Source organism: Antechinus flavipes, chromosome 2, assembly GCF_016432865.1.
Source record: "Antechinus flavipes isolate AdamAnt ecotype Samford, QLD, Australia chromosome 2, AdamAnt_v2, whole genome shotgun sequence".
Taxonomy (NCBI): Eukaryota; Metazoa; Chordata; class Mammalia; order Dasyuromorphia; family Dasyuridae; genus Antechinus; species Antechinus flavipes.
This window is the reverse complement of record NC_067399.1, coordinates 391,027,138-391,054,061: the sequence shown is the minus strand read 5'-3', so window position 1 is coordinate 391,054,061 and position 26,924 is coordinate 391,027,138. Positions and strand designations below refer to the sequence as shown.

The 26,924-nt window shown below is 35.1% G+C and overlaps 1 protein-coding gene across 5 annotated transcripts; it reads right to left on the bottom strand.

Moving 5' to 3' along the window:
• Positions 1-978: 978 nt before the first annotated feature.
• Positions 979-26,315, bottom strand: RNF14 (ring finger protein 14). Of its 5 annotated transcripts, none has more exons than XM_051978620.1 (8): positions 26,207-26,315; positions 16,835-16,996; positions 15,739-15,890; positions 11,766-12,293; positions 11,024-11,252; positions 5,795-5,967; positions 4,611-4,741; positions 979-3,420 (listed from the first exon to the last, which is right to left on the bottom strand). In XM_051978620.1, the coding sequence occupies exons 2-8, from the start codon at positions 16,986-16,988 to the stop codon at positions 3,363-3,365; spliced, it is 1,425 nt and encodes a 474-aa protein (XP_051834580.1). In that variant the 5' UTR covers positions 16,989-16,996; positions 26,207-26,315; the 3' UTR covers positions 979-3,362. The 5 variants fall into 5 exon arrangements, with proteins under 5 accessions (XP_051834580.1, XP_051834581.1, XP_051834583.1 ...); XM_051978621.1 differs by lacking the exon at positions 26,207-26,315 and adding an exon at positions 23,692-23,915; XM_051978623.1 differs by lacking the exon at positions 26,207-26,315 and adding an exon at positions 23,447-23,469.
• Between the last annotated feature and the right edge of the window lie 609 nt (positions 26,316-26,924).

Genomic DNA, 26,924 nt, shown 5'->3' with positions numbered 1-26,924 from the left:
TTGCAGAGAAAGTTTCCAATTAAATTATAAAGTTTAGTTTCTATTCCATGTATGTATATACACAACATGGGGATAGGTAGAGAAGTTAGGGAGGAACTCAAATGACTGTCAGCTGATTGTATCAGTTACATTCAATCATCCTGCTAAATTTTACCACTACAGAGACTCATGCCTTCTATTGGTGATACTTGCTAATAAGCACTTTGGTATTTTTTGTCATGTGAGTTTAAAATGTATTAAGTTTTTATTAGTTTCAGAATCTGGCTTGGAGATCTTTGCTACCACCTACCACTCAAATTTCAGGGTTTAAAACTGTAAGGGCTGGACTCTGTCCTCATGAACTTCAATCTTTCCAGGAAAAAGCAGCTTTGCTGTGTACAATGTTCTCTAAATGATGTCTTTATGACATTAAGATAATGCAATAATTCCAGAAAATCTGTTGGAGCTTTGGAAAATACTGATATCAGGAGCAAGAGGCTAAGGTTAAAACATGTTATGTTGGACACACCTGCATTCTCAAAATGATTATCATTTTCAGTTCCTTTCCATGGAATAAGAGTAAATGGGGACCTGAAAACCTGAAGCAGGTATTCTCTATTTCAATGAATCTGGACAAACCCACTGTTTTAGGTGATTGAGGTAATTTTTGTCTACCTTTCACCTTGGCTTATTTAGGGAAAAGCTGCTTGAACGGAAGGGTAACCTTATCTTATACACTTCTATGACCAAAAAAAAAAATTATACCATGCTGATAACACATACCATGTAAGCAGCCAATGGAAATCTCCTGAGAAGTGGAGAGCCTTCTAAAATTTGCTTTTTTAAAATAAAGTATTTATTCATTTGTAGATTACATTGTCATTTTTTAACAGAACTAGAACCTTTTTTTTTTTTTTTAACCAAAATTAAGAGGGATATGGTTTTTTCCAGCCACTGTGTTAGGCTTAATAAACGGCAATAATTCTGAAAAGGATATCATTTCTGTCACAAATACTCAGAAGTTTTTATTGGGATTCAGTTAAGCATGTTGCTCAGGAACCCAAGCTTTCACGAAACCAAACTATAAACATAAATAAAATTTCTTTTCTCTACTACCTACTTTCTAGAAGAAGAATCTCTTTTCAAAGCATTTCCCACCCATAAAAATCATTATCTTATTTTTTCCAGTCACTTAATAAAACAAGTAGAAGCTAAAAGTTGAAGCTATATTAAAACGAAGTTATAAATCATGCCAAAAAATATTCTCTACTTCCAATGTCTATGGTTAAGGGTAAAGACTTTAAATCTTAGAACATTCTATTACATTTGGAAGTATTCTCATGTCACACGAAGAGAGCTTCCCTGCTTCTACTCATAATAGTGTATTTTATGCAGTAGCCTCAACTAATACAATAATTTGGAAAAATCAGATAATTTAACAGATTTAAGCACCCAATCTGAAGGGACCAATTGCTGCTTAAAAACCAGAACTTAATTCTTTTTACACTCAGCAGCCACACTAATATACACCAGATAATGTTTTCTGAATTCACATTTATTGCAATTTATTTTTAAAAAGTGAATTTAATATATGTAAAAGGTACTGTTCTTGAAAACATTGTTTTTATCAAAACACAAGTCCTAGAAACTCCAATAAGAAGTCCAGGGAAAAAACAGGATCATTCTATGATTTTGTTTTGCCTTCTTCCTAAGTATTCAATTATTATACCCATTTATCTAGTGTGGACAAATTGCTTTAGGATTGAATTGGCAAGAACTTAGCTCATGATAGCTAATAGATGGCCAAATTACCCTTTCTTAACATGGGATGCATAAACAAATCACCTAAAGGAAAGCTAACAATTCTATTGCCAATTAAAAGCTATATGGTCCAAAATGTAACCCTATAATCACAGTAAAACAAAAATGCTAATTTTATTTTTAATAAGTTGCATGCAGATGGAAAAGGACTAGCTTCACAAACAGTAAATGAAGCTACTGTGGGCCTTCAGACAGAAAAATTTACTTGAAACTTTATAGTAACTATGCTATCACGTCACTCCTACCAACTACAGGAGGAAAAAACCAGTTGCTTTCTAAAAGTTTGCAAAAACTGAATAGCAAGGCAATGTATTTCAAACTAAACACTCTAAATCATTGCAGAAAATATGGTTTTCAAAAGCAGAATTCAAAGTCAGAGTTGGAACTATCACCTTGATTAGCAACTAACAGGGGAATAGCATTCTAAACAGTCACAGGCAGCAGATAACTAAAAATATTATTTTTATTCACCTTGGAAATCTATTTTACCCATATCTGTTTTTCCCACCCTCCCCTTAGATTTAACTAAAAGAAACCTCTCTCTCTGCCTCACTGATTTCATTCATAATATACTTTGCTCAGGATAATATTAAGATCAGTTTGCATAAATCACTAACCTAACTAAAAAGGTATGTGTGAGAGATAGGCTAAGAGGGAAGTAGATGAGTGAGGAAAGTCACTGTTTAATTTTACTGCAAATAAAAATGAAATAGAATAAAATATAAATCATAATTTTAAAAGTGAAGGAATTCACTCATGTTCTTCTGATTCCATAACAATTCACTGAACTCTACATTTGGCCCAAATATGTTGGATCAATAAATAAGAAAATAGGTTTTATATGATCCACAAATACTTGTGATACCAGGAAAAAAAGTTATTTCAGATAAACTGGGAAAATGTCCAAATGCTCTTTTCATTTTAAAATCCAGAAGCACAAGAGGCCACTGGAAGATCTGATCAACTGAAAATTTAGAACTTTATCACTTTTCAACTATATCAACTTAGCAGGAACTAAGATTCCTACTTCTGGAACTGATATGGCAGGTATGTGACCTGGAAATGGAGGGTAAGAGCACATTTTAAGCTATGCTTTAACAGTATCCCCTAGAGTATAAAGAGTAGTACTGAGTGGCTCCAGTGGGAAATAACCCCAAGGAATGTGCTTTTGATTTGATGCCCTCAAGAGCAAGATGCCTTAGAGATAAGAAAAAGGCCTTTAAAATATTATCATTTTGATCCCTCTCCCTTTGAGCCTGGGTAACAAAGAAAACATTTATAGTTCAGAACCTGGGGCACATTATGATATTGAACACTTTTTCTAGTTTTTGCTAATGTTTTCCAAAACCTTTGGCTTATAATTGTTCACATTACACAACACTGGAAAATTATACACGTGCCTTAATCAGCAGAAAATGAAAATAAAACCATGTTCTTCCACATTTCCTATATGGGAAGAATGAATGGTTCTCTAAACCTCCTGCAGGGTTACACACTGTACTTGACAAAAGAATAGGGCAAACCATTCCACTTCTATAGCTTTGAGCAATAAAGTAGTTTAACTAATCTTCAATCTCATCTTCCCAAATGTCACCATCAATATCCACAGCTTGAAATAACCTGGAAGACCATAAAATAAAATGCATTTTTATGCACTGGGAAGAAATGAAATATAACTCCTTTTCCTTTTTTCAAAAGTATCTTTGACCCCTCTTTCTGATAACTCCATTGCAGAACTTTATTTTTAACTTTTTAAACAGTAATTACAGAAGGATGAACTTAGTTCTAAATATTTGCTATTCAAGTTGTTCTGAAAGTGTTTGCTGGAGCACTGTTAAAGTGGCAGCACAATGTAGTTTATTGTAAAAGCATTCATCATGGATTATGTACACTGGGGTTTAAGTCTAGTCTCTTGATGCTAAGTTGTGTGGCCTAGGACAAATATATTAATTTATATAACATTTGGTTTCTTTATCTTAAAAAATGGGTCAAAATACTTGCCCTATCTTCTTCCTTAGAATAGTTGTGAGGAAAGTGTTTTATAAACCTAAAAAGCAGTGCAGAAATTTGAACATATACTTTTCTCAAGAATCCAAATTTAGAAATCCAAGATCAAGGATAATCTTAACTGTGTGCACCTTTACAAGTATGTTCATGTTTTAAGTGTTTGCATGATATATGGACTAATTCCTTGGCTACATTAGGCAGTTGAAATGTATCAACACTTTAAGCTAACCTCAACTCTCTCCTTTTAGCTTTCATTTCTCAGATTACACACTTGCCAATTGTTTTATGCTCAAATCATTTTTAAAATGTAGTGAATTCCACTAAGGAATTCCACATCAGGAACTGTTCTTTTCTAGATGTGTTCAAAAGGCACACAGTAGATATTCTTAACTTGATTAGTGTTACTGAAGTATAGTAGAAATAAGGACCTCATTATAAAAGAATTTGTCATTACAAGGATTTAGACAGATATCCCAAGTCTAATATCTACTTTGAAACATAATTACACAAAAATCCATATATAGCACAACTTATAAAAATCCTGAAACATAATTACATAAAAATCCTTATAGCACGACCTATAAAGATAGGAGTTACTTCTGCCCCCAGCATTAAAAAGTTCTACTGTAGCAAATAAAAAAAAAAAAAAAGAAAGAAAAAGAACCCCAGCAGTCTCCAAAATAATCAATATTCAGGAAGCTGCTTCCTAACCAAAAAGACATGGTCCAGGTTACTGTATTTAACTATTCTAAGAAGTACTGGAAATTACTGCTTGCCTTAGGGCATTCCTGTGTAATACATACCGGTTAAAGCATGGGGAAGATGGATCATTGAAATGTCTATAAGGGTTTGCTCTAGACAGACAACCCATGCAAATCCAGCAGAAATATTGCATACAGCCAGTACATGTCATCTTGTTACACCCATCTAATTTCTACTGAGAGAGAAAGAAAAGGTAGAAATAACAATACTATAAAATCGAAGAGGAACACAACACATACAGACTGCATGACATCTAACCAGTTTTACTAAGATGTCTGATCAGTCTTACTCCTTCTCACGCTGGAGTTACAAATGACAATTTATTAATTTCACTTCACTTTAATGCCAATTGTTTTGTGAAACTTATAAAAGTAAAGCAAATTTTCAACAAGTGCTCATATATACTTGTTACAGCAAAAACTTTTGGTTGATGGCCAATATAAATCAAGGAAAATCTGGATTTTAGAACTGAAAAACACAGGGACAAGACAATACATGCTTAAAAGAATTTTAAGTTCTAATTAATTTAAATCTCATTAAATAATAAAAAGCCTTCCAACTCTAACATATGGCTCTGTGGATGTCAATAACAATTGGCTCTAATTTTTTTCATAGGGATTAATTCAGGCAACCAACATCATTAGATAGAGGTCACTGTAAGCTAATTTGGGGGACGAGGGGAGATGGAAGCAGAATTCATAGTACAGCAACATAGAAGTTATTTATATTTGGCTTCAAAATGCATTTTGATTCTCTTCTTCCCAGCAGATTTACTTTTTCTATTTAAACTGTTTGGGTTTAAAGGAAAATCCATTATTATTTCCCAAGTATATACTTGAAAGATACCAGGGTACGGTATCCCAGGAAAAATATGGTGGCAGAAGGCCAGATTATGGTAAAAATAGGCTTAGAATAATATATAGACCTATCAAGGACCACGGCCACAGTGTGACCACCTGAAGCCAGTTCACCTTTATATGGTGAATATGATAGAATGATCTTATCAGCTGAAGTCTACGGTGAAAAATGTGCAGTGCCATATAAACATAAGACACGATAATACTATTCATAGTGAAATTTGCATCTTCTAGATTTAATAAATGCTAAAGGGTTTTATGAACTTGACTAATCTTAAATTTGTGCACATGAACAAGATTGAGACAGATGGACCAGTTAAATGAGGACTTGTCTGTGTCATTCTCTCCATTTGTCCCCATAGACTCACCTCTATATGGGTACCACAGCAAGGGCAGCTCTTTGAGTTCTTTTCTAGCCACTCTTTACTTTCCATTTCTTCTAGTGCTTTCTGAATCACCCTTTTACCATACCTCTGTTCCAAAAATCGTTTATTGGCTTCATCTGCTTCAAGATACTCATTTCTCAAGTCAATTAGCTTTTCTAGAAAATGAAAAGGAAAATAACATTTTATATAAAGACAAATGTTCAAGTATGCATGTTTATCAATTTCTTCAGTCACCCAATGAGATCTTGATCAAATGTGTATTGTGTGTGTACACATACACACATAAACACACACATATATACACACACAATTTTTGCTTAAAGACATGTTATCAATTCAACCTTGCCCACCCTGAGGCTTAAACTAAATAGGAAATAAATTAAAGAAAATAAAATATATTATGGAACCATGTATCACACTAAGTCTAATTATTTCACTTCCACGTTTAACCAGGCTATTTACACAAAGTCTACCTCTACTTTCCATTAACTACTTTCTGACTTTTTTCTTACAATCACTCAATAGGAAGCATTTATTGAACACACTCTAGACACCAAGCTATACGTCATATACCATTTGCTAGAGAAGAAAACAGTACACCACTCCAGTATCTATGCCAAAAAAAAACCCCAAAAAGGTCACAAAAAAATTGGACATAACTAAAATGACTGAAAAACAAGAATACATACTAGGCACTGGGCTAAGGGCTGAAGGTAGAAAATTGATAAATAGACCCTGCTCTTAAGCTCACATCTATCAATGGGGTAGACAACTACACACAAACAAGATACATACTAGATAAATTGGAGATATAAGACAAAACACTAATTAGGAGGGAAGAGGAAAGGATTCCTGTGGAAGATGGGTTCTTAGCTAGAACTTCAAAGTCAAGGAAGCCAGGAAATGGATATGAAGAAAAAAGAATTCTAAGCTCAGGGGACATCTAGTAAAAATGCATGAAATCTAGAAGTGTTTTATACAGGCAAAACAAAAATGCGATCACTGGACTGCTAAATATAAGGGTATGTATATCTCCTGATCAGTTTTAGGAAGATCAATTTGACAGCTGAGTGGAGAATTAACTGGAGTGAAAAGACCAACCAGATTATTGAAATGGTCCAGAAATGCAGAGAAAAATACAGGAGAATTGGATATATGTGTATATATATATATAGACAGATAAACTGGAGATATAAGACAAAACACTAATTAGGAGGGAAGGTGTATATATATGTATATATATAAATAAAGAAAATAGCTGTTATGTTGGCTTGAATTGATAGGATTTAGCAACTTATGATTATGAGGAATAAGGGATAACACATTAGCTGTAGGCCTGGATAACTGGGAGGATGATAATAACTATATTAAGTTAGGAAGAGAGGATGACTTGAGAAAGAAAACGAAGTCAGTTTTGGACAAGCTGAATTTAAGATGTCTACAGGATATCTGAGATGTTAAAACAGTTGAAGATGTGAAATTTAAAGTCTGAAAGAGCTAAGAGTTGGATAAATAAATCTGATAATCATAGACAAGGAGATACTTAGTTGATGAAATCACCAAATGAAATAGCAATAAAGGCAAAAGAGGGCTCAGGAGAGATTTTTGGGGGACAATAGAGGTTAGTGACTGGGATCTGAAGATCCAGGAAAGGAAACAAGAGTTATAAGATAGGCAAAAGTAGTATCATGAAAACCTAAAGAAATGAGAATAAGAGGATGACTGATCATATCAAAAACTGTAGAAAAATCTAGTACAAGGTTGGAGAAAAGGCCATTCATTAGATATGATCGGTTGGGGCAGATAGACGATAGAGGATACAGCAGAGGACCTGGAGTCAAAAAGTCCTGAGTTTAAAGCCAGGCTCAGCCAAGTCACTCAACCCTGATGGTCTCCCTGCTACAAAAACCAAGAAATCAAGTGACAGTAAAGGAAGCAGAAGCAGTGATTATGGAATACTTCCAAGTTTAGCCATAAATAGTAGAAAAACTAGAATGCTTCGCAGGGATAGATAAAAAAAGGGTTTTTGGGAAGATGAGACATGGTATGTAAGCATTAGGAAAATAGCCAATAGACAAGGAGAGAATGAAGATGAGAGAATACAGATGATAGAAAAAGTAATCTGTTGTTGAGATGGAAAAGAATGGTATATATACAAGTTTGTCTTGGCAAGGAGAAATGCCACATCTGTGTATGAAATTGGAATAAAATAGAAAATATGAAAATAGCCTCAATTTTCTCAGTGAAATATGAGATGTTATCATTGTAGTAGGTAAGAAGAGGGGGGGAGTCATGATAGGTTTGAGAAAGGATTAAAAAAAGTTTGGAAAAGCTATATGGTGAGTGAAATAGGTGAATAACTATGAAGATCCAGGTGAGACTGTATGATTTATAGTAGACCCAGCCAGCAGTTTGATGATTTTTCTCCAGTTCTATTCAGCAGTACATTAGTAGAAGAGAAGGCAGCAGATGGTGCAAATGATCCAAGGTTGAGTCTTGGCAGAGGAGGATCACCAATATTTTTCTCCCCAAAATTTTCCCCTGTACTTCAATTGAGTTCGTTATTACTATCAAGGACATTACCAACCTCCCAGTCCCCCAGGCTCATAACTTAGGAATCATCTCCAACTTCTTTCAACCCCCATATTCAATATGTTGTCAAGACCTGTCAAATTATCTTTGCAACATCTCTCAAGTATGAGATCTCATATTGAGACACTCTCTAACATGGCCACAACTCTTGTGCAGGCCCTTATAACCTCATGCCTAGACTACTTCAATAGCTTGCTGGTAGGTCTGCCAGTCTCACTATCTCGGTCTATTTCTTCCCATCCTAATACAGCCTTCATTTAGTCACCAAAACAATTTTCCTAAAGTGCAGATCCAACCCTAACACTTTCCTCCTCAAAACTTCAGGGACTTTCACCTTTCTAGTATAAAATACAAGATTCATGATTTTTACCCTGCCCTTCCCACCTCCCCTAACCCCTGCCTGTCTGGCCTCCTTACACACTGACAAATACGCTTGGATCCAGTGAGAATGGCCTCTTGTCTGTTCCACGAATAAGATACTCCATCTCTTGGCTCCAGGCATTCTCTCTGGGTGTTCTTCGTGCCTAGAATGTTCTCTTTTCTCATCTCCCCAATAAAATTCCATTTTCTTCTACACAAAGCCTTTCCCAACCCCTCTTGATTCTAGTGTCTTCTTTCTTTGAATTATTTCCTATTTATCCTGTATATAGTTTGTACATATTAGTTTGCTTGTTGTCTCACTCATTAGACTGTGAGCTTAAGACCAGGGACTGTCTTTTGCCTTTTTTTGTATTCTCAGCACTTTATATAGTATCTGGCACAAAGCAGGTGCTGAATAAATGCTTATTGACTGACTGACTGGATAGAATTAAAGGTGTAAGGGAATTAAGAGAAGATAGTGTAGAAATTTCATCATGAGGTCAAGAAGGGGAGCGCTGGGCAAATCACCTAACCATTTGCCACAGTCAGGTGGTTCGGTGGATAGAGCACTGGTCTTCGAGTTAGAAAGACCAGAGTTCAAAACTGGCCTTAGACACTTACCAGCTGCATGATCCTGGGCAAATCACTTAACCTCTATTAATCTTAACCTCTGTTGCTTTAATCCATTGGACAAGGACATGGCAAATCATGTCAGTATCTTTGCAAAGAAAACCCCATGGATGGTATGGTCTACAGTCACGAAGAGTCAAACATGACTGAACAACTGAACAACAAGAAGGTGGGAAAGGGAGGAGAATATTGCCAGTACAAGGGTAATAATACCCTGGGAAAGGTCTGAGGGACTGGACATTTGCAGTGAGAACAAAATACATATAACATAAAGAGCACTAATAAAAGATTAATAAATACAAAAATATATGAAGTCGTCAAATATATAGTAGTTTCGTAGGGTGTGTGGGAATCAAGAAAGACTTTATGTAAAAGATGTCAGGGTGGGGGGCTATTAAGGTTCTCTGGTAGTAATCTATTTCCACTGTACCACTTTTGCCTCCCCAGTTTTGATTCCCCATGCCACTCAAAATAGAGTTCACAAGGAACTCAAATGACCTTAAATTTAAAAATGCAAACTTATTCAGCAATCCTGCTTATTTAATCTTTCAATAGCTTCAGTCTTCTGTAATCTGTTTGCTTGACAATATTGCCTTAATTCTTTCTTCAATTTTTCAAGCTACTATTTAGAATACCCTCTTTTCTTAATGCAATGGATTTTGGTTAACCACATTTTGCATTTTCATTCATTCTAATGCTAGTGGAATTACTTATCTAACAGTTTTACCCTGTGAGCTCCCTGCCTCTAATAAGTAGAAACATTTTCCTTTTTCTTTGACATCTCTACTTTAGCATGATTATATCAATAGGATACACCTGTAATCTCAAAATAAAGGTAATCAACAAATTAATATTAGCATTGGATTTTTAGGCTTCGTCTCAATTTTATTAATATCCTAAAACTCCCTGTATCCAGTTTCCATCTCTACCTCAGTATAGCAAGTTGAAAGAATTAAAACGAGCTTTAGCTTCCACCTCTAGGGGAAAAAATGAGACACACATAAGTAAAAGATAACAATGATACTTGAGTTAATTTTCTTAAATGTTGATTTTTCAGGGAAAATAGGAATAAAAAATTTCAACTCACCTGATTTTAAGTTTAAGATTGGGAACACAAAATCTATTTAATACAATCTAACCCCTCCTCCCCCGCCCCTTTCAGTTATCATGTCCAATTTGACCCCTACAGAGATGATGTTAACTACATCTCCTTTTCCCTTCCCAGATGACATCACCAAAATTTTGCTCTGGTAATTTTTTTTATGGTCTAATGTAGTGTGTTCTTCTCCATGTCTTCTGGAAATCATAGTGAAAATAATTGTGATAGAACTAATTATGACACTAGAATGCTCATCTGACCACAAGAATTTCCCCTTCAGATTTGAACATATTTTATTTGTTAATCTAACTGTTGAAGAGTAAAATATGTGACTATTATTTTTAGAAAACTTGCCATGGCCTAGATGAAATGAAGTTTAAATTCTCCATCCTTGCTCTAGATTATGCTGTATTAATAAGCAGAAAATAGTTTTCTAGAAGTCAACTTAAATTAACAGTTCTTTCTTTTACCACCACCCCCAAAAGCTATAAGAACCTTTTTCAATTCCATTTCCAAATTAATACAATTACCTGCAGTTACTTTACATGGAGAAACTCCATGATAAGTCATTTTACAAAGTGTACAGAAGGCATAATTGCAACTAGAACAGATGCCCATGGTACATCCTGGTTCTTGCATGACAGGAGTTTGACAGCATGGCCTGGGACAATATACTACATCTGCCATCAAGTCCAAAGTAGACTGTAGAAGAAGACGGTCATAACGTGCAAATAACTCTTCTTCCACCAGTTCTTTGACCTATAAGGAAAAGGGGGTGGGAAAAAAAAAACAAAACAGTTGATTGACGCTACACACTAATTTTGACACTGACTCTGGATCATCAGGAAATCCTTAGGATTCTGGTCCAGAATTCATGAGTCTGCTGCTCAGAGATGTGTTAAACCCCCTATCACTTTCAGATCAAAATTCATATTCACAAGGGCAAAAAAGACAAAGCATTGCTTCTTTGGGTTTCTTAAACCCATCACCCCTAGAAAACCATCATGTGATAATGGTAATCCCAGGACCAGACTTGGAGTTACTAAAGTTTACACAGTGACTCATTTCATTGTTAAGCTGATTACAAATACACTCTAGGCAGCTTTTGGCTTCATTTTAAATAAAATTATTTCACATTATTATTTCAGATGTATAAAATGAATAAATATATGGTCTTTAAGTAATAAATGATCCTGATGCCTATAAGGGAGCCTCTTGCTATACTTGCTCCCTTGTCAGGAAAAAGAGGCTCCCCAAAAGATAATCAGTTACCTGGCCAGGAGTAGCAACAGAGGAGCACTTTGGTTCTGGACAGTTGAGACAGTGCACCTGGCCATCCCTGATCTGGATTTCAAAGTAGTCCTTCAAACAGGCTTTGCAGTAGACATGCCTGCACTCCAGGAAGTACATACACTCGCTGCCCAACTTCTCACAAAAGCAGATATTGCACAGGTACATCTTACTGTTAAAGCATTTTTTCTGCTGAGCTTGATCAAAGTCTAAGATTTCCCGTATCAGGCTGGACAAAGACTCCACATCCTGCACAGCTCTCTCATCCACAAATTCTTCCTGGTCTACTGTAGTGCCAGCTGCCCCCCCAAAATCTAGTTCTGAGTTAGGAGGAGCCAGAGATGTCCTGCTCTGTACATTCCCCTGGGGGCCCATTTTGAGCTCGTAGGGAGAGGCAATGTTCAGGTATGCTAGGGTTTCTTCTTTGAGAAACTGCATCCAGGCAAACAGGACCACACAGCCACGATGTTCTTCCCACAGGTTGTCTAAGTGCTTGCACAAAGCAGTTAGCTACGACAAAAAGTAACATCATTGAATATCAGAAATAAAAACGTTATTTAAAAAAAAAAAAACAAATATGACTAAGAATGCTTTCCTTTTTAAGCTTTTACTTTAAGCCTTTAAATGATATCATTTTTTTTTAACTATGACATGCTGCAAAATGACCTGGAAATCTCATCATCAGTTCATCCTCTGAAGAGTAAGCCCTTTGTGTCTAAATGTAACACAAAATTAAAGCTTAGAGACTCAAGTTACCTAGAATAAAAAAATCAGTGAACATACCAAAAGTACAGATTTACTATAATAAAAATCATCTAACATATTACATGCTCTAAAATGACTAGGATCTAGTTCTAGAGTATTTCAGATTTTTTTGATTGTCCTAGATTTTTTGTGTGTCCTGAAATTGTTTGAAAGTTGGCAAATTCTCTGCACAATGAAAAATTTCATCTGCATTAGGATTAGAAATGAAATAATAAAAATATGACCAGATTTATAATTATTATAATATAATGAACTGTAACAGAAATCACAAGTGCATTTTTAAATTTACAATTTCATTATATGTATTTATAACAAAATGAAGTTTTAGATTAATTTAGATTAATGTTGTAGGTACCAAAATAAGTCAGTGCAGTTTGAATGTTACACAGAATACTTATATTTCCGAAGTCAAGGAAGCAAGTCAAAATTATTTGATTTTTTTTCCTTAAAAAAACTAGGTCTGTTTAAACTGAAAGGCAAGTAGTATTAAGCATCTTCCCCATTCTACCCCACAAAGAGTAATATGTATAACAAAGTTACAATAATAAATAATTTTAAAGATAAACTTAAAAAAAAGGATTAAATTAATACAACTGAAGAAGCATGGCATAATTCCATGTCACCTTTCCTATAATGTCTGAAATTGAACACACATCCTTAATACTTGCTTATGACAAATTCAGTGTTAAAGGGAGAAATCTTTCATTTAGGTATGATGCTTCTTATAAGAAAAACCTATATTGTGTCAGGTGCTTAACTTCTATATACTGGAAATGTCATACTAATTATCAGAAAGCTAACTGCTTTTTGAACCACACAAAAATTAAATGACTATCTCATTATGTTTTTGTTGCTGTTGCTGTTGTTCAATCTTTTCAGTCATGTCTGACTCTGTGATCCCATTTGAAATTTTTGTAGCAAAGATACTCGAGTAGTATGGCGTTTCCTTCCCCAGCTCATTTTATAAATAAGGAGCTGAGGGCAAATAGGATTAAATGACTTGACCAGGGTCATACTGCTAGAAGTGTCTGAGGCTAGATTTAAATTCAAGTCTTCCTGACCTCAAACCCAGTATTCTCTGCACTGTACCACCTACCTGTCCTATCTCTTTATCTAACTTTCCAATTCCCTTCTTTTTGCCTTTTTTCCTCAACACTTATGAAAAGGCAGTTGATTTATCCATAGATTTGTGGAGAAAAGAAGCCCCATCTAATACCCTATCACTACCATCTTAGTAGGAGTAAGTAGGCCTAACTGTTAATTCTTTTTTTGAATATATAGTTTTAAGAAGTCAAAACAATATATATATATATATATATAGATAGATATAGATATGTATATATCTATATCTATATATGTACATATCTATATCTATATCTATATCTTTAAGAGTATTATAAATGAACATTAATAACGGACATTTTAGATGTCGAAACAATGAAAGCTTTTAAATGAAATCAGGAATTGAAATAACAAATGTAAATTTTTTTTCACCTGAAATAAGCCTGTTGTCATAATTATCTTAAGCTATAAACCATTATAAAAGTATCAAATGAATTATTTTCCAGAGTTTGTGTTATAAAACCAAACCCCCTATAAACTCCTATTTATTGTCTCTCTTTTTTCTATTTCCTGTATCTCTATAAATTTTTAACACTATACTGATTAAAAATAATTATCTTAAACTATACAATTAAAAATACTATAAAGCATATATTGAGCTTTTTGTAGATATAGCCCAAAAAAATCTACTGAATTAATTCTATTCCAATTATTGACATGCTGTTACCAAGTTGCCAAGCAGTGTAAACTCAAGTAGGCCACTATTTTCTATTATCTGACTTTACTAAAACTCTCTGCTACTAGCGCAGACATTAAAATTTAAAGTACTATTTTTTAATTTTAAAAGTATAATAACCTTTTTATAAATTCTAAGGTAGCCTATTTTAATCTTGAAGCACATTTCCTCGCTTTCTATAAGCATTGTCATAATTTAATGATATTCTAAAAAGCAGAGTTGGAGGTGAAACTACGTGACCAACAATAAAAAATGGGCAGACTACTTATTCTTTGCATTCAGCAAATAGCTGATAGCTTATCTCTTAATACACTTCAACTTATCAATCTTCAAAAGGTCTTTGACAAGCCTTGTTGCCGCTAAATTAAAATTTATGCCTGAATATTTTATATTATGCCAAAAGCCTTTTTTCTTTACCAAAACCAGAATGAAGCTGTGGTAGAAAAAATAATAAATTGTAGAGGAAATGTAGGCACTTAATATGAGGTGTTTGGTCTTAAAACATACATTTGAGATATTTAAATATTGTACAGAACCCAATATTATTGCTTTTATGAATTCAGATATAGAGTCCAATAAATTAAGAAATGCTTATTCCTATAAAGAGCAAAAAAAAAAAAAAAATGAAATGAAGATACTTTTTATGTTTAGTTAAGAAATTTGCTTCTGACAGGAAACCCAATTTTTAGTCCTTTGCAACTAAATGAAATTTCTTTTGAAAAGGAAAAATAAAAAAACAAAAAACATTTAGCTGAGAAGGAAATACAAAGAAAAGAAGCAGGCACTAAGTCCAAAGGAAAAAAAGGAAGGGTATTGACTTTGGAGAAAGCAGACTTTTTTCATTTTTAATATGGATAAAATTAGAAAATTCCAAGATGATAAAAAGATAAACAAATATACTCAGTTTCAAATTTTTTCTACTGTAATCTATGATGGGGTGGTGCACATTACAATAAAAAAATTTAAACATTTTAACTACCTCCTAAAAAACAAAACTTTCAATTTTGGAATAACAGAATAATTACAGAGTAACAGAATATCTGAGTTGGAAAAATAATCTTAAGATTATAGGATCATCACTTAGTATAAACCTCTCATTTTACAAATGAAGAAACTGAGACCTAGGGAGGTTAAATGACTTGCCTATGACCATATTACTACAATTAGAAGAGCTATGATTAAAAGCTCTCCTTCTCCTGAAGGTCTCCTGATTCCTAATCCAGTATATCAATTAATTTCTTATTAATAGCAGGATTTATAGAGGATAAAAAAAAAAACACCCTATTCCTTATTGTAGTGATTTTCTGTAATGCCATAACAAGGTGAACATCAGTTAAACAAAGTATTCAAATTCCTGAAAATGGATAATAAAAAGTAAGTTTCAAACCTAACCTGAGTTGGTGAAAGCCATTTGCCACTGAGGGTGAATGCTGGAGGGGAGGTTGATGGATAATCTGGTGGAAGTTCAAAATTCAGCACAAGTGGAGGCAGAAAGCAAATTGTATATTCAAAGCCACCATTCTGGAGACACTCCGTTGGATTGCCTGAACCAAAAACAGGGAATTCAAGGATCAGTCAATATTTGAGTGCCCGCTATGTGCAAAACACTGCACTGATGGGGTGGGAGGGAAAGGAAAAGGAGGTCAGTAATGGTGGTAGAGAAAGAAAATTGATCTCCCCCCCCCCCCAAAGAGAAATCTCTCAGTCTCCTATTGTCTAAATCTTTATCCATGCTTCTTTAATTTTTAGTTTTCCTTTCAGGGGGGAAAAAATCAAACAAAAATCAAACAAAAGACAATGACCTATTTAGTAAAAATATAATTTATTCTAAATATACACCATTGGGTGGGATTACCAACTTTTGTGAGTCATCAAATTATATACACTATTTTAACAGCAGGAAATTAAAGAAAAAGTCCAGAGAAAAGGGAAACATTTATCCTTACCACACAGTTGTATGAAGCACTGAGATTAACTGGGGCCAGGGTCATGGTCCATTTAGATTAACATGCCAACACACTTTTCTTCCACTTGGAGGCTATCTTGCTCATGCAGACCAGCATTTCCACAACCATAATTTCACTTGCATTATTGTTACTTCCTTTTCACCAACTTTCCTCTATAACTGTAATAACTTTTGGGGGATCTTTCTGAGATGTTTGTGACATCCTACTGCTACTTTGTTTTTTGTTTTTAACTAAAAGTTACTGAATATGACAGCAAATATAATGGTAGTTAGAATTGGAAACTATTTTGTGAGAAGCAGAAACTATCTGGAAATCCTACTTGGTATTAAAAGAAATAGCAACTAAAAATCTACTCATCTCTTTTATTTAATCAAAAAGACATGCAGAAAGTAGTAAACCACTCTCCTAATAAAGCCCAACATCTCAAACTATAATGATGGTATAAATAACTCTGCTGAGAAAACCAGAAAATGCTGCATTTAGAAAAATCTCTTTAAAAGTGAACAAGAATCATGACTCACCGCTCACAAATATTTTGAAATTCTGGGGCAAATCCAAACAGATTCTGGTTTCTCCACCTTGAACAGACTCTGCTTTTTTAAATTCATCTTCATCGTAAATACTTGCCAAGGCCAGCAATTCATCCTCCTGGGCTTCTCGGTCTTCTGACGACATTTAATTTTCTGTGGAGTTATAGATATTCATTTAAATCTGACAGTAAACAATAAGACTGAAGGGAGTGCCAAAAACCAAAACACTAAAATGTATATAATGCAAAAGAATTAACAGTGTCATTCTTAAATTTGAAAACAAATATGTATAAGATTCAATACAGTATTTCCTTGTCTCTGCAAAAAAAAATAAATTAAGCTATATTAAAATTGTTTCTTGTTGGCAGCTTTAATTTGGTGTATTGAGGACTTATTTTAGAATAATCATCAATTAAAATATACGTTCTAATGCTTTTATATTAGGTAGTATTGTTTTTTTACTATTCTGTATCATAGCATAAAACAGTGCCTATCACTAGGACTTAATAAATTATTGATTTTTACATAAAAATGGACAAAAATTCATTTTAAAAAAGTCACCAAGGAATTTAAAAAAGGAAAAACAAGATGCAGCATTGCTATTACTAAAGTAACAATGATAAGAAAAAAATAAGTTTTCAATAAACCTATTATATTGACAATCTTTGATTTAGATACACCTCCTGATAAACACTATGCTATCTAAGAATAACTGTCTCACTCCTGTAATCACAAGAATTCCTTTTCACATTCCCATACCTTTCTCCAGAACTGTTAAGAACCAAAGGAAGGAGAGTAAAAGCTCAATCCCATATTCTTATTCCCTAGAGGACTTGTTCCTTATGCGTTTTTAAAAATTTAAATTATGAATTTATCAAACAAGTACATTTCAGTACACAAAGAACAAAAAAGAGGAAGATGGTTAAGTCATATATGAAACAGTAAACTTGCATCTATGTTTTTTTAAAGTATACATTTAACATGGTGGCAAGGAAGCTGCCATTTGTGTGTACCCTTGTATATTTGTTTTCTTGTGTGGCACGTTAAAATTTTTTTATTGATGCTATTTTTTTTCTGGTACATTTCTATCATTATTCTCTAACTCACAACCCTCCCAGAGAAGCTCTCTCTTATAATAGTCAAGCAAAACTACATTGCAGTTTTTGTCATGAAAATCTCTTTAGAACTAAGTCTGCATATTACACTGAAATGCAGACAAACTTGCTTCATTCTTTTGGGAGCCCAAAGAGTCACCATTATTGATAATGTGTAATACTATCTTTCCCTATTGGAATTTCTAGTAGGAGAAAAAAGGAGTACATTATCAAAAAAAAGCCATTTTCCTATTGCTGCTAGCAGCAAAAACTCTTAGAAAATCTCAAAGGCACAGTTCATTTGCTTCTGACAAGAGCAAGGGAAAAAGATTTAAGATGCCTGCTACTGTGGAAGAGAAATACTGTTGAGAAACAGGTTAACTAGCAGTGGAAAGTGAAATAGACCAATTCCTGAGGCCCTCAGAAGAAAATAAAATGGGAGATACCTGGAGCCTGACCAGACTGAAAAGTGTTGCAGGACTGTGAATATAACTTGTTAACTCTCACTTTCCTTTATCTATAGCCCCGAACTCTAGCTAAGCAATTTAAAAAACGGGAAGATGGCAAGAATATCCATTCTCATAATTCAGCAAGTTGCAAGACTAGAGAAATCCTGTTATAAGATACATTTTCTCAATGAATAATTGTTGCTTATGGTATTTGGTTCTACATTATCAATAATATAAAAATAAAGTTAAGGAATATTATTGGCTAAATAGGTTGGAGGAGGGCAGTCATGGAATGCATGGATTGTAACTTTACAACATGATTTTTTTGTGGAGAAAATGAATGTTTCAAATCCCAAGTATAAATTTTTAGGACACAAAAATTAGAAATTTACTACAACTATTTACTACAGGTTGCTAGTTAGTGCACAGTAGATAACATTGGGCCTGAAATCAGAAATGAGGTTCAAATCCAGCCTCAGATATTCATTAGCCTTGTGATACTGGGCAAGGCATTTAAAACCCTTTTTGCCTCATTTCTTCAGAAGAAAATGGCAAATAACTTCATATCTTTGCCATGAAAATGCATACAAAGAGACTGAAACAAATGAACAAAATATGTAATGAAAACTTAAGAATACTATTGTAATTACTGGTTCTTCTCATTTTGAGAAAAATCTTGATATACAAAATTCCATTTTGGTAAAATGGAAAAATTCAAAGTCATAATTCATATAATAAGAAGTTTCACCTCAAGGTTTCTCTGAACAACTAATAATATGACACAGTCTGAGCTAGCCATCAAGATTATTTTGTCTACTCCCATCACTTTACAAACAGGGAAACAAGGGCTCCAAAAGGGCGATTTAAACAAAATTATATAACTAGTTAGTGACAGAGCTGGCAGCAAAACCCAAGTCTTTAGCTAACAAAACTATCTGGTGGTCTCTTAACTCACCACATTCTCTTAAGTCAAATGATTAAGTCACTCTATATTTAGAATACCTAATGCATAAAACATTCCTGTGTGTGTCTAAGTTCCTATCCTTGTCTATCATTTTCTAATACTGTTCACAAAATAGTAAAAATTATTTGCATGACAAAATTATTTCTTACTGAAATGTTAATTCTCAAGCTGCATGTCCTACCTAGTATTAAGCAGGTTTCAAAAATATTTGCTTTAAATAACACCTCTAAGAAAATGATGTCTAATATTGTAATTGACATTCTCAGTCCAATGAACTTGGGAATTCCACTAATTTCTTCATTTTCTGGCAAGAATTGTCAAAAAGCAGCTGCTAAAATTGGAAACTAAGGTTGATATTGTGGAACTCATACTAGGTATTTTGCTAAAATTGTCATTTGTAGGATACAATTTTAGTAGTGGGCATTAGGGTTCTCTCAAAACATATATTCTGAATACTTATATCTTTCCTTTAAATGAAACACTACCGAACTACCAACTTCTAATTTGGTGGTGAAACTTGCTTACCTGCAGTAATACCCAGCTGTCTGAGGCTTTGAAAATCATGACTTGAGGAGGAAAGGGACCAAAAAACTTTCTAGATAGTAAATACCTCAAAGTGAAACTCTGAAGCACTCACTTAATCATCACAAATTCCAGATGCACTTTAAGTTTTCCTCTCTCATTTTTCCTTTTCTTTTGCTACTCTCCCCTGCATAGGCAAGTGACATCTATGGGCATTGCTTCAGAATGATTGAAATGAAAGCTACAAAGCTACAAAGTTTTAAGTGTATGTGTGTATGCACACACGTCACTATTCCAAAGATTCTCCCAATTCTTAATTTCACAACAATGCCTTTCTTGTGTTCTAATATAAACTATTTTAATAATGTGTCATGGTTAGTTGTCTTTAGTTATTTGAAAGGAACCTTATGAAACTCAGATTTTGATTGTGAACTCTTGTAACTTTCTTATTTCTTGTAAAAAAAAAAAAAAAAGTATACCAAAAATCATAGGTTAACTGACAATTCAGTTGCTTGACATGTTGAATTCTGTACGAAGAAAAACTTTGCTAAACAAATTAGAGATGAAAATAAGATAATCGTTTCCCCAAATATACTAATTATGAACAATTCATCTATTTACTAAGGTTTTACTAGTCCTCTATTTTAAAACACTTTGTTAGCAATTATTTTAAGACATAATGTATGTATATGTTATACATAAGAGTAAACAGTATTCTTATCAGTAAAATGTGAGTATGTTTACATATAGACATACCTAGTTATAATTCTTTAAGCAAAACCAACATGAAAAAAACCTGAGTTTACTACAAAAAAGCAAACAGTTTTGATTATTCTAAATTGATTTCTAAATAGCAAAATCATCCAATTTATAAAAATCAGATAAAGCATATATCAGAAAAAAAAAACTACTGCATTAAATAATTTACATTTGTTAACAGTAAAAAAAAATTCTCCACTTATTTTCAAATACCCTAAAATTCACAGAAGTGTCTACTATTTCCAATTAGTCCATGTTTTTCTTAAGATCATAGGATGCTGCTTCCAGGTGAATTTCACAATTTTCCAAGACCCTTTTCAAATTATCCTCTATAAATGTTCAACTCAGCCAGAATAATCTCACCTCCTCTGAACAAATTCCACATTAGCAAAAGTTTCTGTACTACAGATTTGGCACTTAAACGATGCTTAATAGTGGAGAATTTTTTCTTTATTATTTTCCTAATTAGATTGTGAATTTAATAGAGAACCTAATTACACTGAATTTGTAATCCTACAGTGTCATGTACAATAAACACTTATTATTGATGACTGAGATAATTTGCTAATGAAACTCTTTGATAATTTACCTTTGCCTTAGTTATTGGAGACAAAATCTGACATTTTAAGAATGTAATATGAATCGATGAAAGGAGGTTGTTGAAGTGCTTTGAGTTCCTATAAGAAAAGTATGTGTGAATTTACAATTTCCCTACTAGTATACTATATCAATGCCTTAATGTAAAGCATTTCTGAGGATCTAAGAAGAAACAAAAATAAATCAGGTATTTATGATCAATTTTGAATATATTTTTTAAAAGGTTTTCAACTAGTAGTGCAGATTTGTAGAGAGAGCACTGCAAAGGGGGAAGTCCTAAATTTGGGGGGAAGAATTGCCAGATTCAGTTTAAGTAAGTTAGTCACCTGAGCTCTTCTGAATTTTAATTTCTTCTTTTGCAATAAAGGCTTCCTCGCCTTTAGGCAGTTAATGGATAGAATGTGTACTAAGAATATGTTTTGAATTTTTTGGAGAAAATTGATAAATAAAAAAGCCTAACAGTGTTTTGTTTAGATTCTTAATCCATTTTCCTTACAAATTTGTTATGTGAGAAGTGAAACACTTTGTTAGCAATTAATTTTAAGGCCATTAACTACTATCTCAAAATTTTAATCTAACATACTGTTTAAAATAAGCTAAGCAGTCAGTGGGCAGAAATATTTAAAACAACAATCATCTCAGAAGTTATATAATTAAGGGTTGATATGATGAAAGAATTATTCTTGGTCTTTATCTCATTAAGAATTTACAAAGTATTGCCCCCCACTAAAAACATAACCTAAGCTGCCTGTCCTCCTTTGAAGCAAAAACAAAATACAATTTACTATTTGGGTTTCCAAATATACCCACCTTAAAGAGAAAATACCACTACCCTCCTAACTTTCTGCTATTTTCAATGAAGTTGAACAATACCAAGTTCCACTTGCTCAGAACAGTATCTGGGGGTGGGGTGGAAGGAGGCAAGGCAATCATGGTTAAGTGACTTGCCCTGTGTCGCACTATTAGTAAATGTCAAGTGTCTGAGGCCACATTTGAACCAAGGTGCTCCTGACTGCAAGGTTGATGCTCTATCCACTCTGTACCACTCACTACGCCCAAATCATTCTTGTAATTAACAAAAATTAAGAGGAAAATATTCTATATTTTAATGGACTTAAAGAATTAAGCAGGCATCTTCAAAGTCTTCTCCTAGGCAAATAACCTGCCAACAGGTTAAAATTGTCACTTGTTTAAGGTTTTGTTTGTAATGGACTAAATTTTAAAGCAAAAAATACAGGCCTACAGTATCCACATCTGCTGGAGGAAGCTCATTCTAAAACCAATTTATCTTTAACACAACAGAAATAATATAATATCAAATGGGGCCAAGATAGTCTAGTCATAGGATAAAGGAATTGGGTGGGAGTCAAGAACAATTAGATTCAGATCTGGGATCTGCTATGAGACTTGGATCCAGTCACTTCACTCCTTTTTCTACGAAATGGGGGACCAAATGATTTCTAAGATATCTTCCAGCTTCTATGAATCTAGGAAATGTTGGGTGCCAATCAATGCCTCAAGTGACATATTAAGAGTTGTATTCTCAACAGTTTGTATTTAGGCTGTTTTCCTCACAAAGCAGTAATAGGAAAAAATACTTCATTCATTCTAAGCACTAAAAAAGCGACTTATTCTCCTTATAGCCAGCTACCAAATGAGGAAAATAATCCTATTTTTTTTTCTCTCCCGGCCTCCATTCCTAAATAACGGTAATAGCCAACAACATCTCAAGGTTTGCAAGTATTGCCTCATTTAACCTCACAACTCTAAACAGAAGGTGCTATTATCTTCCTTTTATAAATTAAGAAACTGACAAAGGCAGAGGTCAAGTTACTTGCCCAGGGTCACACAGCTACTAAGTGTCTGAACTCAAGCCTTCCTGTCTCCAAGTCCGGCGTTCCATCTACTGCACTACCTAACTTTACTGGACTAGTACTGGCTCCCCATCCTTTTAGAAAAAGGGACTAGTCTGCAAAGGGGGAATGGGGAAAGGGTAGGGGCCCGTTAGCCGAGCTCTTTCCTACGAGGGCGACTAAGTCATCTCCCGATTCGGGTAACCGAGGTGGGCTGCTTTAAGATTTTTCAGGGTAGTTTAAGAACCCGCACTTACAACCCTCCCCCGCACCCTCAGTCGGCAGCCCCTCCAACCGCCCGGCCCCGCCTTGTCTCTAGTCTCCCCTCATCTCCAGAATAGGCGCCTGGAGGCCAGCGCCCTCACCTTCCGGTGGCACCCCGAGCTCGGCCCCTAAGGTTCCGCCCCGCTCTCCCCTCCCCCCTTCACCCAGTCGGTCCACACGCGCGGCTAGCGCCTCGGCACGGGGCGAGTGAAGGGCGGCCGCCGCGAGGGTAGCTACGGCCTCGTGAGCCGTCTTCGCCGCAGCCACTCAACTCGGCCCCCACCCCCCCAGAGGGAGGTCGGCGGGGAGGTCGGCGGCGACTTCCGCTCCCTGCCTTCCACCTCACCTGGCCCGGCAGGCAGCTTCCTCTAACCACAGAACAACCGAACCGAAAGAGATGGGATGGGATAGGATGGGGCGGGGCGGCTAAGGGTGGGATGGAGAGGGCGGGGCCGACGGCCAGAGGGAGGACGCCGCACAGCCTTCGAGGCTCCGGGAGCTCCACCTGCAGGGTGGAGGTGGTTAGAGCCGGAACGGCCTGTAGAGGGGAAGCAGGAAAGGAGGAGGAGGGGAAGCAGGAAAGGAGGAGAAGGAGGAGGGGAAGAAGGAGGAAGGGGAGGAGAAGGAGGAGGAGGAAGAGGAGGAAAGGGAGAGGAAGGAGGAGAAGGAAGAATTAGAGATGGAAGCTTAAGTCGTCTCAAATCCTGACTCGGGGATTTAGAACTGGGTGGCTAGTAGGCGTGTCCTAGGTAATTATCAAGCACACAACCTCTTCATCATTTTATAGATCTAAAGCTTGCCCAAAGTAATCCTTGAGAATAAAAACTTTCATTCATTTATTCATAGGCATCATTCTAAGGCTCGTTCTGCTGATCTACTTCTACATGTGCTCCAGGAAGTGTTCTAATTCTCTATAGTTTATTTGCCCTCCCCTGATTTGCTCTGAGATCATGGAGAATTTAAGAGATCATCCCATATTTGCAAACTAAGAAATGGAAGTCAAACAGGCCTCTCTGAATTCCAGCCTCTTCCTGACACTAATTAGCTGTGTAAACCACCCGACCACAGTAATTTCACCTTTCCACACTTAAGGGAGTTGGATCTCACCAGACTCCGTGACACCAGTTCGGTCATCACTTCTTTTTTTTTTTTTTTTTTTTTTTAATTTTTAAAAATAGCTTTTTTTTTTTTAAATAACTTTTTATTGATAGAACGCATGCCAGGGTAATTTTTTACAGCATTATCCCTTGCATTCACTTCTGTTACGATTTTCCCCCTCCCTTCCTCCACCCCCTCCCCCAGATGGCAAGCAGTGCTTTACATGTTGAATAGGTTACAATTAAATAGCTTTTTATTTACAAGTTATATGCATGGGTAATTTTACAGCATTAACAATTGCCAAACCTTTTGTTCCAATTTTTCCCCAGGTCATCACTTCTAAACCTATACACTTAAAAAGTGACTCCTCCCCGCATCCTGTTTCTCCCTTCTCTCCCAAGTCTTGATCAAAACCCTGCAAACTAGATTGAGTAACTATGAGCTGCATTGAGATCAGAAGCATAGAGCACTAAAGAAATTCCCAGTACAATGTTTTGATATTAAAAACGGCATAATTTGAGTAAAGAAACTCTTGAAGGCAAATATTAAGATCCCTTCCAAAATTTTATGATTTTTTTTTTATGGTAGGAACTGAACAAAATGATTGTTATTTGAACTGAGATCACTGTGGTATCCTACCCTAATGGAATTAGCCATATTTCAGAGCCCAGATCTCTTTTCTATCCAGGATTTCCATGTTTCTGTACTTGGGGGAAGGGAAAGTTCACCCGACATTTTTCTCCTTGACTAGTGGAATAGCATTTTCCATTTATCTCTACAATTTTCTTTTCTGCACTGAGAGGGCATAATAATCAATGATATTTAGAGCTTTGAGCAAAGCAAATAATGAAAATTGTAACAAGATTGTTTAAATACCTATGCCCATTTTATAGAAGACAAAACTAAGGTTCAGAGGGATTAAATGACTGATTCCATAGTCACAGATTAAGTATAAGAAAGAGTATTCAAGCCCAAAGATTCCTAACTCCAAGTCCATTACTATCTGCTTTATTGAAACTCAAGTCAGGTCTTGTACTATCTATTGTAATACCCACTGGCCATAAAAGAAAAATTAATTTAAGACTTTCAGGGTTACTCGATAGCTTAACAGCCATAGTGAAACAGTATTCTAAGCAGTACAACTTCACATATGTATGCCTTAAGAGTCTGCAATTTTCTTATTGTAAAATACAGGAATAGGGAATGAAAGTTGGAGCTCAGAATTCTTATTCCAGCCAGGCAGGGTTATATCCATGAAATAATGAGTGGCTGAGACAGTATACATTATAGATTATATTATAGATTGATATCATAAAAGTGTCACATTGGGCAGTACATAAAATAAGTACAAAAGGAGTTTGAATAATGTAGGTCTGAGGGGGAAGAGCTGGTCTGACTAAATTCGTAGCTTCCAAGTGTTTGTCTAAGCATCAGTCTTTTGACAAAGCAAACAATTACCTCCCCCCCCCCCAATTTGTACTTTATAAACCTGAATTTCCATAGATAAGATTTGAATAAAGCCTTGTCTTCAATTGAAAATATAACTCCATGATGGAAACAAAATTCAGTCCAGAAGAATGAAATTCATCTGACCAAATTCACTTATGTCATTTGCACTAATAATCAGTGTAGACAAAAAGGAGAGAAAAATCCTTGCCTCCCCCTACCTCAGAATAGAAACCAAATGAAATGTTCAGCCAGATGCTATAAGTAAATAATTCAGCTTAAAGGAAAGTGTCTGGGCCCCATGAAAGAGCTCATACCTTCTCCATCACAGGCCAGTAGAGCTTTATTATTACACAGCAATTCTTGTGTCATTGGTATGCTTCCTTGTACCCTTCATTACCAAATGCATGTATGTGAGATTACATGATCCAGTATGAGTCTATAGGATAACCTATAAGGATTTATCTAAGACAGGCATAGTCACAGGTTTAATTGTGACATCATGTGATGTCATAGCCAGTAAATGAAGATAATTGAAGATGATATCCCCAGAAGTTGGAATTTTGTTGTCAGGGGGGGTTGGTTAGTATTGATAAGCATTGAAAGTGACCATATCCTGTGTAAAAATGTTTGTGGCAGCCCTTTTCATAGTGGCTAGAAACTGGAAACCTAGTGGATGCCCATCAATTGGAGAATAAATTATGGTTTATGAATGTTATGGAATATTATTGTTCGGTAAGAAATGATCAACAGGATGATTTTAGAGAGGCCAAGAGAGACTTACATGAACTGATGCTGAATGAAATGAGCAGAACCAGGAGATCACTATATACTGTAACAACAAGACTATAAGATGATCAATTCTGATGGATGTGGCTCTCTTCAACAATGAGTTGATTCAAACCAGTTCCAATTGTCCAGTAATGAAGAAAGCCATTTATACCCAGAGGACTGTGGGAACTGAGTGTAGACCACAACATAGCATTTTCACTTTGTCTATTATTGTTTGCTTGCATTTTTGTTTTCCTTCTCAGG